The sequence below is a fragment of the Telopea speciosissima genome, chromosome 3 (genome assembly GCF_018873765.1).
Source record: "Telopea speciosissima isolate NSW1024214 ecotype Mountain lineage chromosome 3, Tspe_v1, whole genome shotgun sequence".
NCBI classification, from domain to species: Eukaryota; Viridiplantae; Streptophyta; class Magnoliopsida; order Proteales; family Proteaceae; genus Telopea; species Telopea speciosissima.
The window spans coordinates 43,834,087-43,852,011 of NC_057918.1; the positions used below are offsets into that span (position 1 = coordinate 43,834,087).

A 17,925-nucleotide genomic window follows, 5' to 3' on the forward strand; every position below is an offset into this window, starting at 1 on the left:
AGGTAATGCTATGTATATGCAATAAAATAATTTTCTCTCGAACATTTTCAAATAAATTCTTGGTGAACATGAAATATGGTCCCGCAACGTGATACGGCCTGTAACGTGATACAACTCCTAACCATTTTCAGATTCCATTCTAAATCTTTCATTTAAAATATTTATGGTACAACCTACGAGAGTGTGACATATTGCCCCGTAACGTAATACGGCCTGTAACGTGATACAGCCTTAAACAATATGACATTATCCATTCCGGTAGATACCAATAATTCTTTTTTTTTCATACAAAATATAAGAGAACATAATCCCCAACTCACAAAATAATATGCAATGTAATTTCATAAAAATTCTCCCTTTAAACACATGCATGAAATTAAATCATAATACTAATATTGCTATAGGAATTTAAATCATGACATATGATATTCACCATACAAAATCATTACGGTAAATAACTGAAAGATAGGCTCACCAAATCAATCGAATTACGATTAGAATAGATCCTAGGTTTGCTTAAGATGTATCTACATAAAATCATAAGATCAGCATTTTGATAGGAATAGATCATCATAGACCAAATCAAATAGACATAGTTTCATTGGAGGTCAAATCAAATAGACCATAGATCATTGAGGAATAAATCAAGTAGAGCGTAGATCATTGGAAAATAAATCAAATAGATGATCGAAAAGGAATTTAGAATACAACCATGGAATCATCAAGTGCACCTACCGTTTTGTCGAATTAATCAATGTGTACTTCTCCTGAAATTTGAAAATTCCAGAATTCTTTACTCAACTTCAACTTGATTTTTGATCTACATAGAGTTGAAATTGGAAGATGTCTATTTCTGTAAAAATTGTAGATTTTAGTGTTATTGACTAATAGATTTGGAATCACTCTATTTCGATTTGTATTGTGTGAGCTATGGTCTTTCGAATAGGGAAAGGTCAATTTGTACGGGATAGAATCAACTCACCAATTGCTTGACAAATCGGATTTCCTAACGAAGCTTTGAAAGTGCTCTAATGAAAGATGATAAGCACACTGCAACTATAGGTCCAGCAATAGAGGGGAGGAAATAACTCTGATCCTTTTCTCTTCCTCTTCTTCCTCTTCTTCCTCCTCTCTTTTCCTTCCATTCTTCTTTCCTTTTTCTCTTTTCCTTCTTCCCTTTTTCCTTTTTCATCCTTTCTTCTTCTTCCCCTTCCACGATTTCTCTCTCTCTCTCTCTCTCTCTCTCATTTTTTGCTAGGAAAAAGGGAGCTCCATTCTCATGATTTAAAACTCTTTAATAATTCAATCCTTTTATGATTCTTTCTAAAATTCTATTCCAAGTCTAATTTGCTTTCCTCCAATAAAATTATTTCAAAAGGAATCTTAAACTTAAAGTTTTTAATTAAAAATCAGATTTGATAGTTTTAATCTAACTTAACTTCCTTATTTTGATAGGATTCTATTCAATGGAGATTTCCTCTTATCCGTACAGAAAATATTCTTTTAGTGCTAAGTCTCCAACCAATGGGAGATTGCCACATCACCTTAATCCTCTAATCCAAAACTCAAATCAAATTTAGATAGTCTATAAAAATCGTCCAAGCATAAATCCTTTAAAATAATATTATTTTAGGTAAAAGTACTAACCCCCGATTGGTTATCTCAAGGCCAAAGTGCTCTCAGGGTTTTCCCAGAAATCAGATCATCCTTCCGTCACTTCTATAGGATCTACATAACAGATAAAGATATAAATTAACTCCCTTATTATTCCAGGATATATCAATCCACCATCCTTACAGAAATTTCGTCCTCAAAATTTACAATTAGTTGGATCGCTGAATAAATGCGGGATATTACAATCCAACCCCCTTATAGACCAATAACATGGTATAGTCTCGTAGGACTTCCTCCTTTTGATCTAAAATCCAATAGGCGTTTCCTCAAAATTTGAATCACTCTCTCCAACTGCCCATCCATTTGTTGGTCAAGATATTAAGTTTAGAAACTTACCCAATTTACTAAATCAAACTCCCAAAATTCCACTTTGATCAGACTAAATCTATTGACCGATATAAATAATATCCAACATGGTCTACCTTAATAGATAAGAAAATCTACTTGGTTCCTGGTGAAAACATTGAGTCACTAAGCTGAACCAAAACCATCCTATTACTCTTGAACAACTAAAGTAACATGCAACCTTAGCCAAATCAATTTCTAAAAATTTCTTGATCATTATCTCTATATTTTTTGCCAATTATTTTTAAAGAATAGGTTTGACTACAACTGAACCACTCACACTTGAGTTGGACTACCAATGAATTGAATCAGAATTGATTTGGTCCTCAACCATTCAACGTTTATCCATGTAGAATCATGCAAGCTTAAACCATTCAAATTATTTTTGTGTGTACTATATACAGTCATATATCACATAATCTTGCATATATGCACCTTACATTGTAAGTCAAATTGTTTTTACCTTAGCATGTACAACCAATAGGTTTTCAAAAAATTTCTGGTTATTACATCCTCCCCTCCTTAAAAAAATTTCGTCCCCAAAATTATGTGTACCTCAAATTTGGAGGGTCCCATAAATCTATGCTTAGCTTGTCCTTCATATCAAACATCATTATTCCCTCATCAAAATAACCAACACTAGCATAGTTTGGGATTAATCAATTCATGTCAAGTATGACACCAAAATTCATCAATTTCAAAAAGGATCAAATCTGCAAGCATGTCTCTACCTTTTTTCTGTCCTTGACATGACATATATATAGTGTTTTTCACAAACATCTCTTCAAATGGTAAAAAATATATATATCATTCCCGTTCCGTAGCTCAAGATCACTACAAAATACTAAAGAGTTTCACCCAAGATGTTCAAGTTCAAACCCAGGTGTAATGTCTCTATATTCAAAATCCTATGCCACCAGTTTTGAAGTTCAAGTTTCGCTAAAACTCAACTCCAATTATTCTCAGGTTGTTTCATAAATCAAAGTTCATTCTCAATGGGTGGTGGAGGATTTCTAGCATTTATAAGTGCATTGCCACCACTCTGTCTCACTCATCACAGAGGTTTTCTGATCAAATACAAAAGATCGACAACCCACACCCAAAATTATAACTCATTAAAAATTCTGTTTTCTCCAAGTCTGCCTGTTTACAGTAGAAATTAGGAATTAAAATTTATAGAAGTCAATATCAGTGGAAATTATTTTTAAATGAAACCTAACTTAGAGTTTTTAAACATACCCAAAGATACACTAAAAAGGTTTTCCTAACTTAGGTTTCTATATTCTCCAAAGTAAGTGTTCTGACTGTAGGCAGATTCTGTCTCAAAATTTTAAAACAGTCAGAAAGGGGGGTTCCCGAACTCAATTCTATTCCAACTTTTTCTAGAATGTAAAAGACTCCTAATAGTGATCACAATCCAAATATGACCTCAAATATCGAACTCTTAAGTCCTTCTGTTACTCTTTTCTTTCTCAATTTCCAGGTTTGGCAGCAACTGTACAATCTGAAATACAACAATTATTTGACCTACCAAAACATCCTCAATTTACATAAAATTTTGTGGAGGTCCTATAATAATATTTAAATACTCTCAATAAAATTTTAGATCCAAATTTCACTCGTAAGTATGTCAACCATCAGAATCAAATCTAGACTACTGTTCTGCTCACTACAAAGAAATTTGTTCAAGTTGCTCTATGTTTATGCTTGAGTTTCTATGTTCTTCTAGGTTCAATGTCAATGTCTTAAGTTCACATTTCTAGTTCTCTTTTCATCCTAAAATCGCTGCTCTGATACCACTCTGTAACGCCCCCACCCTGAATCTGTCAAGGGGTTTAGGTCGTTAACGGTCCACAAGATCAATAGTCTTAGCAAAAAAGAACCGGAGTGTGAACCAAATAAAATTCATCGTAGCCTCAAATTACAATGGCAGTGTACCTAATCATAATCATTCTAAAAAAAAATAAAACACAGCGGAAGTCTTTAATTAATCCAACAATATCTATCTTGTTTTAATCAGCTTTAAAACTTTAAACTTACACCTTGTTATAAATCTTTCCAAAAAATCTCAAATTAATTCATTATTCCTGAAATTTCAACCTAATAAAATCATTGCTATCCTCTAACAGCAAAACTGTAAGATCCATCATTATCATTACGTCGCTCCACTTCTTCAGTCACCCATCAACCAAGTGCGACTCTAGGTTCTAATGGCTCATTATCTTAAATTTGTAAGGGGTAAGCTTTCAGGAAAAAGTTTAGCAAGTACACAACATAATAACCATTCAAGTATTTCCAATCAGAGACACAAATTGAGGAATAGCAACAGTCAAAATTAGATGGAAATCATGGTAATACTGGAATAAAAGATCATAAACAAGATGAGGTAATGCTATGTATATGCAATAAAATAATTTTCTCTCGAACATTTTCAAATAAATTCTTGGTGAACATGAAATATGGTCCCGTAGCGTGATACATCCTGTAACATGATACAACTCCTAACCATTTTCAGAGTCCATTCTAAACTTTCATTTAAAATATTTTTGGTACAACCTACGAGAGTGTGACATATTGTCCCGTAACATAATACGGCCTGTAACGTGATACAGCCTTAAACAATATGACATTACCCATTTCGGTAGATACCAATAATTCCTTTTTTCCATAAAAAATATAGGAGAACATAATCCCAAACTCACAAAATAATATGCAATGTAATTTCATAAAAAATTTACCTTTAAACACATGCATGAAAATAAATCACAATACTAATATTGCTATAGGAATTTAAATCATGATATATGATATTCACCATATAAAATCATTATGGTAAATAACTAAAAGATAGGCTCACCAAATCAATCAAATTACGATTAGAATAGATCTTAGGTTTGCTTATGATGTATCCACATAAAATCATAAGATCAGTATTTTGCTAGGAATAGATCATTATAGACCAAATCAAATAGACATAGTTTCATTGGAGGTAAAATCAAATAGACCATAGATCATTAAGGAATAAATCAAGTAGAGCGTAGATCATTGGAGAATAAATCAAATAGATGATCGAAAAGGAATTTAGAATAAAACCATGGAATCATAAAGTGCACTTACCATTTTGTCGAATTAATCAATGTGTACTTCTCCTGAAATTTTAAAATTCCAGAATTCTTTACTCAACTTCAACTTGATTTTTGATCCACTTAGATTCGAAATTGGAAGATGTCTATTTCTGTAACAATTGTAGATTTTAGTGTCTATTGTATAATAGAGTTGAAGTCACTCTATTTTGATTTGTATTGAGTGAGTTATGGTCTTTCGAATAGGGAAAGATCAATCTGTACGAGATAGAATCAACTCACCAATTGCTTGACAAATCAGATTTCCTAACGAAGCTTCAAAAGTACTCTAATGGAAGATGATAAGCATGCTGCAACTACAGGTCCAACAATAGAGGCGAAAAAATAACTCTGATCCTTTTCTTTTCCTCTTCTTCCTCTTCTTCCTCCTCTCTTTTCCTTCCTTTCTTCTTTCCTTTTTCTCCTTTCCTTCTTCCCTTTTTCCTTTTTCTTCCTTTCTTCTTCTTCCTCTTCCACTCTCTCTCTCTCTCTCTCTCTCTCTCTCTCTCTCTCTCTCGTTTTTAGCTAGGGGAAAAGGGAGCTCCATTCTCACGATTTAAAACTCTTTAATAATTCAATCCTTTTATGATTCTTTCTAAAATTCTAATCCAAGTGTAATTTTCTTTCTTTCAATAAAATTATTTCAAAAGGAATCTTAAACTTAAAGTTTTTAATTAAAAATCAGATTTGATAGTTTTAATCTAACTTAACTTCCTTATTTTGATAGGATTCTATTCAATGGAGATTTCTTCTTATCCGTAAAGAAAAGATTCTTTTAGTGCTAAGTCTCCAACCAATGGGAGATTGCCACATCACCTAAATCCTCTAATCCAAAACTCAAATCAAATTTAGATAGTCTATAAAAATCGTCGAAGCATAAATCCTTCAAAATAATATTATTTTAGGTAAAAGTACTAACCCCCGATTGATTATCTCAAGGCCAAAGTGCTCTCAGGGTTTTCCCAGAAATCAGATCATCCTTCCGTCACTTCTATAGGATCTACATAACAGATAAAGATATAAATTAACTCCCTTATTATTCCAGGATATATCAATCCACCATCCTTACAGAAATTTCGTCCTCAAAATTTACAATTAGTTGGATCGCTGAATAAATGCAGGATATTACAATCCAACCCCCTTAAAGAAATTTCGTCCTCGAAATTTACATATCAGGATCTCTAAACTGTTGCAGATACTTGGATCGCATTTCATTTTCTTTTTCCCAAAAAGCCTCTTGAATATCAAATTTCCTCCAGAGAATTATCACCAATAACATGGTATAGTCTCGTAGGACTTTCTCCTTTATATCCAAAATCCAATAGGCGTTTCCTTAAAATTTGAATCACTCTCTCTAACTGCCCATCCATTTGTTGGTCAAGATATTAAGTTTAGAAACTTACCCAATTTACTAAATCAGACTCCCAAAATTCAGCTTTGATCAGACTAAATCTATTGACCGATATAAATAATATCTAACATGGTCTACCTTAATAGATCAGAAAATCTACTTAGTTTCTGGTTAAAACGTTGAGTCACTAAGCTGAACCAAAACCATCCTATTACTCTTGAACAACTAAAGTAACATGCAACCTTAGCCAAATCAATATCTAAAAATTTCTTGATCATTATCTCTATATTTTTGGCCAATTATTTTTACTGAATAGGTTTGACTACAACTGAACCACTCACACTTGAGTTGGACTACCAATGAATTGAATCAGAATTGATTTGGTCCTCAACCATTCAACATTTATCCATGTAGAATCATGCAAGCTTAAACCATTCAAATTATTTTTGTGTGTACTATATACAGTCATATATCACATAATCTTGCATATATGCACCTTACATTGTAAGTCAAATTGTTTTTACCTTAGCATGTACAACCAATACGTTTTCAAAAAATTTCTGGTTATTACATCCTCCCCTCCTTAAAAAAATTTCGTCCCCAAAATTATGTGTACCTCAAATTTGGAGGGTCCCATAAATCTAGGCTTAGCTTGTCCTCCATATCAAACATCATTATTCCTTCATCAAAATAATAAACACTAGCATAGTTGGGGAGTAATCAGTTCATGTCAAGTATGACACCAAAATTCATCAACTTAAAAAAGGATCAAATCTGCAAGCATATCTCTACCTTTTATCTGTCCTTGACATGACATATATACAGTGTTTGTCACAAACATCTCTCCAAATGGTAAAAAATATATATATCATTCCCGTTCCACAGCTCAAGCTCACTACAAAATACTAAAGAGTTTCACTCAAGATGTTCAAGTTCAAACCTAGGTGTAATGTCTTTATATTCAAAATCCTATGCCACCAGTTTTGAAGTTCAAGGTTCGCTAAAACTAAACTCCGATGATTGTCAGGTTGTTTCATAAATCAAAGTTCGTTCTCAATGGGTGGTGGAGGATTTCTAGCATTTATAAGTGCATTGCCGCCACTTTGTCTCGCTCATCACAGAGGTTTTCTGGTCAAATCCAAAAGATCGATAACCCACACCCAAAATTACAACTCATTAAAAATTCTGTTTTCTCCAAGTCTGCCCGTTTATAGTAGAAATTAGAAATTTAAATTTATGGAAGTCAATATCAGTGGAAATTATTTTTAAATGAAACCTAACTTAGAGTTTTTAAACATACCCAAAGATTACACTAAAAAGATTTTCCTAACTTAGGTTTCTATATTCTCCAAAGTAAGTGTTCTGACTGTAGGCAGATTCTGTCTCAAAATTTTAAAACAGTAAGAAAGCGGGGTTCCCGAACTCAATTCTGTTCCAACTTTTTCTAGAATGTAAAAGACTCCTAATAGTGATCACAATCCAAATATGACCTCAAAAATCGAACTCTTAAGTCCTTCTGTTGCTCTTTTTTTTCTCAATTTCTAGGTTTGGCAGCAACTGTACAATCTGAAATACAATAATTATTTGACCTACCAAAACATCCTCAATTTACATGAAATTTTGTGGAGGTCCTATAATAATATTTAAATACTTCCAATAAAATTTTAGATCCAAATTCCACTCGTAAGTATGTCAACCATCAAAATCAAATCTAGACTACTGTTCTGCTCACTACAGAGAAATTTTTTCAAGTTGCTCTATGTTTATGCTTGATTTTCTATGTTCTTCTAGGTTCAATGTCAACGTCTTAAGTTCACATTTCTAGTTCTCTTTTCATCCTAAAACCGCTGCTCTGATACCACTCCGTAACGTTCCCACCCCGATTCCGTCCAGGGGCTTAGGTCGTTAACGGTCCACAAGATCAATAGTCTTAGCAAAAAGGAATCGGAGTGTGAACCAAATAAAATTCATCGTAGCCTCAAATTACAATGGCAGCGTACCTAATCATAATCATTCTAAAAAAAAATAAAACACACCAGAAGTCCTTAATTAGTCCAACAATATCTATCTTGTTTATAATCATCTTTAAAACTTTAAACTTACACCTTGTTATAAATCTTTCCAAAAAATCTCAAATTAATTCATTATTCCCAAAATTTCAACCTAATAAAATCATTGCTATCCTCTAACAGCAAATATTGTAAGATCCATCATGATCATCACGTCGCTCCACTTCTTCGGTCACCCATCCACCAAGTGCGACTCCAGGTTCTAAGGGCTCATTATCTGAAATTTGTAAGGGGTAAGCTTTCAGGAAAAAACTTAGCAACTACACAACATAATAACCATTCGACTATTCCAAATCAGAGACACAAATTGAGAAATAGCAGCAGTCAAAATTAGATGGAAATCATGGTAATAATGGAATAGAAGATCATAAACAAGATGAGGTAATGCTATGTATATGCAATAAAATAATTTTCTCTCGAACATTTTCAAATAAATTATTGTTGAACATGAAATATGGTCCCGTAACGTGATACGGCCTGTAACGTGATACAGCTCCTAACCATTTTCAGATTCCATTCTAAACCTTTCATTTAAAATATTTTTGGTAAAACCTACGAAAGTGTGACATATTGCCCCGTAGCGTAATACGGCCTGTAACGTGATACAGCCTTAAACAATATGACATTTTCCATTCCGGTAGATACCAATAATTCTTTTTTTCCATACAAAATATAGGATAACATAATCCCCAACTCACAAAATAATATGCAATGTAATTTCATAAAAATTCTCCCTTTAAACACATGCACGAAAATAAATCACAATACTAATATTGCTATAAGAATTTAAATCATGATATATGATATTCACCATATAAAATCATTATGGTAAATAACTGAAAGATAGGCTCACCAAATCAATCGAATTACGATTAGAATAGATCCTAGGTTTCTTAAGATGTATCCACATAAAATCATAAGATCAGCATTTTGATAGGAATAGATCATCATAGACCAAATCAAATAGACATAGTCTCATTGGAGGTTAAATCAAATAGACCATAGATCATTGAGGAATAAATCAAGTAGAGCGTAGATCATTGGAGAATAAATCAAATATATGATGGAAAAGGAATTTAGAATACAACCATGGAATCATAAAGTGCACTTACCATTTTGTAAAATTAATCAATGTGTACTTCTCCTGAAATTTGAAAATTCTAGAATTCTTTACTCAACTTCAACTTGATTTTTAATCCACTTACAGTCGAAATTGAAAGATGTCTATTTCTATAAAAATTGTATATGTTAGTGTCTATTGACTAATAAAGTTGGAATCACTCTATTTCGATTTGTATTGAGTGAGTTATGGTCTTTCGAATAGGGAAAGGTCAATCTGTACGAGATAGAATCAACTCACCAATTGCTTGACAAATCGGATTTCCTAACGAAGCTTTGAAAGTGCTCTAATGGAAGATGATAAGCACGCTGCAACTACAGGTCTAGCAATAGAGGCAAGGAAATAACTCTGATCCTTTTCTCTTCCTCTTCTTCCTCCTCTCTTTTCCTTCCTTTCTTCTTTCCTTTTTCTCTTTTCCTTCTTCCCTTTTTCCTTTTTCTTCCTTTCTTCTTCTTCCTCTTCCACGATTTCTCTCTCTCTCTCTCTCTCTCTCTCTCTCTCTCTCTCTCTCTCTCTCTCTCATTTTTTGCTAGGGGAAAAGGGAGCTCCATTCTCATGATTTAAAACTCTTTAATAATTTAATCATTTTCTGATTCTTTCTAAAATTCTATTCCAAGTCTAATTTGCTTTCCTCCAATTTCAAAAGGAATCTTAAACTTAAAGTTTTTAATTAAAAATCAGATTTGATAGTTTTAATCTAACTTAACTTCCTTATTGTGATAGAATTCTATTCAATGGAGATTTCCTCTTATCCGTAGAGAAAAGATTATTTTAGTGCTAAGTCTCCAACCAATAGGAGATTGCCACATCACTTTAATCCTCTAATCCAAAACTCAAATCAAATTTAAATAGTCTATAAAAATCGTCCAAGCATAAATCCTTTAAAATAATGTTATTTTAGGCAAAAGTACTAATCTCTGATTGGTTATCTCAAGGCCAAAGTGCTCTCAGGGCTTTCCCAGAAATCAGATCACCCTTCCATCACTTCTATAGGATCTACATAACAGATAAAGATATAAATTAATTCCCTTATTATTCCAGGATATTACAGCAGCACTTTGCGTTATATTCTATCCATTGTCATGGGTGTGTGTGTTTGTGAGTGATATTAACTGCTTCTAGATCCTGGGGATTTGGTAAATTATTGTAAACATTTTGGGTCACTTACCCAATCCTCCTGAGGGGTGGTGTGAGGCGTGACAGAGCTTAGTATCAGAACGAGAAACACTTTCTATACTCAAAAACAGCGGAGATAGGATAACTAGTAATATAGAACCAAGAGAGCATATAAATAAGCAAACATGAGATACACTTGTGGATAAAACGCCATACGAACTAACTAACATAATGTAAAGATAACAAGATTTTACAAACCAAAAAAAGCATAAGACATTACATCTTACTTGGGACTAGAAGTACTACTTCCGATCACAACTTAGAAAGGAAAGTACAACTGATAATAGGGAAAAGACATAAAGCATAACTTAAGAAGAAACAAAAGATTCCTAAACTAGAGACATCCAGAAAGGTAGGACAGCAAAATTCTTGTTGTAGCTTGGACCAACTTACATAATAGAATAGCATAAACACCCCCAAAACACTAGGCATGGTGACATATTAGTCCATGTTCCAAAAAAAATGTAATAAATAACATAATATACATATATGCATATAGGTGTGTGTGTAATATGAATACTAATAGGTGATACATAAATATGTATGTATGAAAATGTGTGTGTGAAAAGTGAATGAGAATCTATATTTAGGTATGTAAGAATGAGGAAAACCACATATGAATCTAACCAAATGCTTCTTAGGTGTTGGGAGCGACGTGCCGACACACAAACCCGGGAAATTGAAATCATAATGGAGTACTTCCTAAGGCCAATTTCAAAATATCACTATGATGATAGCAACATACACGAGTTGAACCAGAAACTTGAAATTATGATATATGATCGTAAGTACCTACAGGGCCAGCTGCACCATAATAAGGATGTAATGGTTAGGGATTTCAATATCATTGAAAGAAGGGTAGTATACCTTCTGTACCACACCACTCGCATTGAGAGTATATTTAACCGATGGTCAGATCTAATCCAATGCCTAATATAAGGAATACAGGTAATGGCATTAGTTGGCTTTGTCTTTAAGATTATCATTTATATATCTGACTACTAGATTTAATTTTACGAAATATTACTGCTTGCATACATCATCGAATCATTCCATTTCATGATACTCCGTACATGTTGCCGGACTGCATGTTACCTTAAGCATACCTGCCCTAAGATAAGGTGCCTTAGTAGACTGATACCCACTTCTTTCCCATGGCAGGGAATGGTTGTGTTGTTTGGGCTTCGCAATCCCCAATGACATGCGTTACTTTAAACAACTAAGAAAGAGATTAGCTCGAATCCAGAGAATTAAGACCCAAGCAAGGAAATACCTAAAAGTGTACCTAGCACATGCTGACACCTGTAGGGCTGAAGACCGCTTTTACTTTCTTGCATTAGCCGACGGGGTTAGGAGTGACCTAACTACCTTGACATTCAAGCATACATAACCGGAAAAAGATTGGAACAGTTTGCTTTTTAGTCACAGGTACAAATATAATACCTTCCTATTATAGGGCTTATTTTAGTTTTAATGTGTATGATTTTACATGTTTGTTTGCACATCCCTAGAAGAACAATGTTTAGCCACTATGATGTGTTTTAGAAAAAAAACGCAATCCGTATGCCTAAGAACAAAATAAAATCTTTCTTAGTTAGGGATGAGATTTATTTATACCCACGACCCTTTTTTTTCAAAAACACAATCATGGTTAACACAAGATCCACCCGGGGTGGTCGTCGTGGAAGAGGTCCTCGATTTGTTCTAGAAGGCGAGTTGCCGGATGGAGTTCCAAAATTTTGAAGTGTCAGTCACTTCGGCAAGGGCACCCAAAGACCTCCCTAATGTATCTACCGCACCCACACCACCTTTGATCATGGCCACCGGCAATATGAATGCCATCATGATGAACATGATGTAGACTATGCACCAATAGTAGGAATTGCTCGCCCACATGACTACTCAGTTCATGAAAATAATGCAATAGCAAGCGGTGCCACCACCAAATCGGCCCCCAAATTTTCAGCTCCGGTTCCTCAACAAGCAGTGGATAACTCTACCGCTAGGGTAATGGAGAGGTTCAAGAAACTACAACCGCTTGACTTCTCGAAGATCGATTCAGAGCAAATGCAATTGGAGAGATGGATTAGTGCTATGGAAAAAGCCTTTACTGCATTGGACTATACCGATGCTCAGAAGTTGATATGCGTCGGGTACCAGTTGCAGAATGAGGTTGAAGCATGGTGGAAGGCGACACGACCCAATCTAGAAGTGACTCATCCCAACCCTACTTGGGATCAGTTCAAAGAAGTTTTCTTTAAGAATTACTTCCTAGAAAGTTTCAGAGATAGAAAGGAAGCGGAGTTCTCTGCCCTCATGCAAGGGTCAAAGTCGAAACTAGATTACAAGTAGTAGTTCGAGGACCTATTCCATTTTGCACCGGAGCACATGAAGGAGGAGGCTAATAAGAATAAGTAGTTTGAAAAGGGGCTCAAGCCTGAGATGGTTTCCATCATATCGGTCTTGGACATTCAAGATTACACACAGATGGTTGATAAGGCTAAGACTATGGAAGATAGGTTGAAGGAGAAGGCCACTAGGTCAATAGAACCGGGCAAAAGGCCAAGCACCTTTCAAAAGTTTGGTTGGCCAAACAAGGCATTTCGAGGATCTAGCTCGAGCCCCAGCCCGATACAGTATCGACGGCCAGAAGTGGGCCAAACTTCTCAATCTTTTCATCCTACTGTCCTGCTTTTAATCGAACTACTCAATATTCCCAACCCACTCCATGTCAAGTGACAACAGCTGCTCCACCACCTCGACCAGCAATGAGCCAAGCAAGCCAAGTCTCTCCCCTAACCACTCCACCTAACAGATGCTTTGTGTGTAACAAGCCGGGACACATGGCGAGGGAGTGCGCCAGCCGAAGATACAATTTCCACCCACCATACCAGTCAGCAGCCAGACCCTTCCAGCCCCAAGGCAATCGGACACAAGGGAAAGTGTTCGCGTTGACTAATAAAGAAGCGGAGGTGAATCTGGAAGTGATGACAAGTACCTTTCTCACCATGCCGCCAGTCATTACATATGATAAAACTATGTATATATATAATATGTTATTTATTACATTGGCATGGCACCATACGAAGCCTTGTATGGCAGAAGGTGCCGCACGCCATTATATTGGGACGAAGTCGGAGAACAGAAGTATCTAGGTCCCGAGTTGTTACAAGAAACTTGTGAGAAGGTGGACATGATCAGAGAAAAGACCAGAGCAGCTCAGTCTAGACAAAAGAGCTATGCCAACAATGGAAGGAAGGACACCGAGTTTGGGGTTGGCGAGAAGGTATTCCACCGAGTTTCTCCAGCAAAAGGCCTGATGCGGTTCAATAAGAAGGGGAAACTAAGCCCAAGGTACATTGGAGCATATGAAATTTTGAAGAGAATTGGACCGATAGCATACAGATTGGCCCTATCGCCATCTTTGGAGGGCGTCGACAATGTATTCCATGTGGCGATGTTAAAGAAATACATCAACAACCCGACGCATGTGCTCTCCACAGAACTGGAGCAGCTTGATGTCGATATAATTTATGAGGAACAACCAAGAGAGATATTGGATAGAAAGGAACATAAACTTTGCTACCGCATAGTTGCGTTTGTTAAAGTTCGATGAGGAAATCACCCTCCTGAGGAAGCATCTTAGGAGCGTGAGGAAGAAATACGTGAAAAATATCCTCAACTCTTTGGACAACATGGTATGCCAATTTTGAGGATGAAATTTCTATTAGGAGGGGAGAATGTTAAGCCTACCCCAATCTAACTGAAACCCTGCTTGTAGAACCAGAGCCTGAGGTCACTCACTCAAGTACTTTGTGGTGTATCACTCTTGCAATTAAGATCAGTGAGGAGCCCCCACTGATGGCATCCTACTTACTAGTAAGAAGGTGGATTCCATCACCATACAACTGCTCAGTCCACCACCTGATCTACAACTTCAACTCCAGGTAATTACTCCATAATATACATCTGGGGGCCATGCCCACATTCATACCTGTTTTACCTTGATAAATGTGTGGGGGAAGGTGCCCATGTGAAAGCCCCAGCCCTGGTGTTGAGCTAATGAAAAATCACCAAAAGTTGCATTCTCTACTCTAGGCGATGCACCCAAAACACCTAGTGCAAGTCCCAGAGTTGCAGAATCATGTGTTTTCATTCCAGACTTGTGGGAACACTATTCATTGCTTGTGGAATCTCTCAATACATCCCCTAGGACATGTAATAACCATTCCCCAGCCTTGAATCCATGTGGGCCCCACCTACATAGCCATATACATAAAGAAACTAGAAGCAGCTAGGGATAGAATGTGTTTCTATTAAGACAACCCTTGCCAAACAGGCCTTAGCTACCCAAGGCCTATGAATAGGTGGTTCATTCTTAAAATTCATTTCCTACTGTTCAAAACGTTGGAGAGAAAAGGAAGGAGAAGAAGAAGGAAAGGAGGATTGGGAGCTTGGATCCTTAGCCGAATTTTCGAAAGCTTTAAGGAAACACTCTTTGAGCCTATTCCACTCCTCCTACTATATGTCCATTTCTGTATCTTGTATAAAGATCACCAAGTCTAGCCTTGTAGCCATGTCCTACCTTGTTCAATCATGTCTTACTATGTGAAATGCTTAGAGAGGCATGGACCCTTCCATGCAAGCCTTCCTTTACATGTTTTACCCTTCATGTATATCATAGCAAGCAGTAGATACATAGACTTCAAGTTCCAGCCATATGTATAGGGTAGTCTCATGCTAAATCATGTATATAACACATGAATGGTAGGATAGAGCCATGGATCCTTGCATGCATGTTGTGTTTGTTGCTTTATAGCTTAGATTTGCTACTATGATAGCTACCATATAACTAATATCATGTTGTTATATAAATTAATGATGTTATAAGTCTGGTTATAGCCTTGCTTGCTAGATCCTTTGATGCATGAACTCAATCTATCAACCCATATAGCAAACAATGCTTAGAATCATGTAAACCCATTGCAATTGCCCAAATATATGTATTACTATCCTCTGGGAGTCATCCCAAATCAAATTGGGGTGAAGCCAGGAAGTAAATTCAAGTTTGGATTCAAAAATCCCGTGTTAAACAAGGACTGGGCATTACACCCAAACGCCCAGTAAAATGCCCAGAGTTGTTAATTGCTGTGCAAATTGATCCAGACCTTGGGGAACTTCACACACAGCCCAAAAATAGTATGTAGGACATGGAAATCATCATAAACCCCTACCCTATTCAACCTTGCTGTCATCCATACCTTGGGTGCACCAATGGGCCCAAATAACCAAGAGCCAATGATGCACCATGAGCCAAAGTAGGAACCAACCATGGGGAAGACCTTTGCAATCACTCCCCAAGGCTGATCAGATTTAGAACAGGTGAAACCCAGAAGGAAACCCCACTGTTGTTGTATTTTATTCTCTGGTGCACTGGGCGTTTCACCTTGAGGCCAAGTGCAAGTCCCACTGAATGCTGTCATAACTGTTTGATGTTAAATCTAAAACCTACCTAGCCTAAGATAACCCTAGTAATCTAAACCTCCTCAAACGATATTTAACATATTCTAATGATCCCATTAACATAGGTTATAGCCTCGGGTGCGAAGAGTAGTGTCAGAACCCGACCGACTCATGGACAAACAGAACTTGAACAAGGTGAGTGGAATTACACCATACGTGTAAGTGTAACATGACTAATGGGTTATAACAACAATATTAATTTATTTTACTGTCCTTATAATTTTTTTTTTAATTCTTATCGAATGATATTATGAATTGTATATAGCAATGCTTGCATATAAACTGCTAGATTAGATGTCGTAGCCGGCTTAGAAATGGGACAGGTAGTGACCCGTAGAATGGGATGTGGGGCACCACCTGACCCATACTGTTTCATATAGAATGCATATGGTTAGGGTATCATCACCAGTGCTACGAACCTTTTCCAACAGGGGTTAAGGTGTTGGATGTCTGTGAGAGAGCTAATACCCGAGGGTATTATCCAGTTGGATACCTATCTTCAAGAAAGATGTTTCATAGGCTAATCTTAGAGGGCTAGTCGGCTGACCATGGAGTTAATGCTGGGGCTGACTGGTCTTCTCCGACAACTCAATATGGTTGCTACCTGGTACAGAATGCGATTTTATACCCGGACTGCAGGTATTGGGGATTGTAGTAGGACCTTTACTTGCTCTAGTTTGTTGTTAGGTAGCTTAATACATATCAATGAATCTCATTCATATAGACTCGTGGTTGTGCTTGCATGTGCATGCATGGTTTATATTCATTCACGGGCTCGATCGAGCTCACACTCTTGTATATTTCTTTAGATGATATTGCAGGTGGATATCTTGATGGCTGGGAGACTCATTTTGTAATGGAGACTGAGGATGATCATGACCATCTGGGTTTGGAGCAAGGTTATCCCTCTTGTTCTGGTGATCAGTGTGACCATTGAGGATGACCCTTGAAGGATGGGCAACATACTTATTCTAACCTTAGAGATTCTTTTGGGTAGATAGGATCTACTAATTTCCCTTCTTTTGTATAGCTTTATTTGGGCTTATGTTGTCTAGCCCTTTTTGTTGTTTTGTAAAACTATTGGTTAGAAATGTACCGACTGCACAAAAATGGTGAAATGGAACAAGTATAATGATTTAAATATTTTAGTTACTTAATGTTAAATCTTAGCTTCTGCAGCACTTTGTGTTCTATTGTATCCATTATCATGGGTGTGTGTGTTTGTGAGTGATATTAACTGCTTCTAGATCCTAGGGATTAAGCGGATTATTGTAACCATTCTGGGTTACTTGCCCAAACCTCTTGGGGGGTGGTGCGGGGCGTGACAACTACTCCTACTTGGTTTTCCACGGTGGTGTTGTTTTGGTTCATGGCTGAGAGTGACTTACATGCCAAAGTCATGATTGGAAAATAAAGAAGGAAAAGAACAGCAAAAAGTCCCCTCTTCTTCGATTGGTGAATGGATTAAGTATTATTTCAACACTGATAATAGAGATGCTCATTGTTGAAAAATGTAAATCGAAATTTAAAGTGGTCACTCATCAA

General features: G+C 36.2%; 1 protein-coding gene across 1 annotated transcript; it reads left to right on the plus strand.

Moving 5' to 3' along the window:
- Window positions 1-13,930: 13,930 nt before the first annotated feature.
- LOC122655205 lies at window positions 13,931-14,473 on the plus strand. Its single transcript, XM_043849419.1, has one exon. It carries the CDS (start codon window positions 13,931-13,933, stop codon window positions 14,471-14,473), a length of 543 nt encoding a protein of 180 aa, XP_043705354.1.
- The last annotated feature ends 3,452 nt before the right edge of the window (window positions 14,474-17,925 follow it).

What these genes read in the sequence shown, in the direction of transcription:
- LOC122655205 (XM_043849419.1), top strand. Translation starts at nt 13,931, where the DNA reads ATGGCACCATACGAAGCCTTGTATGGCAGAAGGTGCCGCACGCCATTA.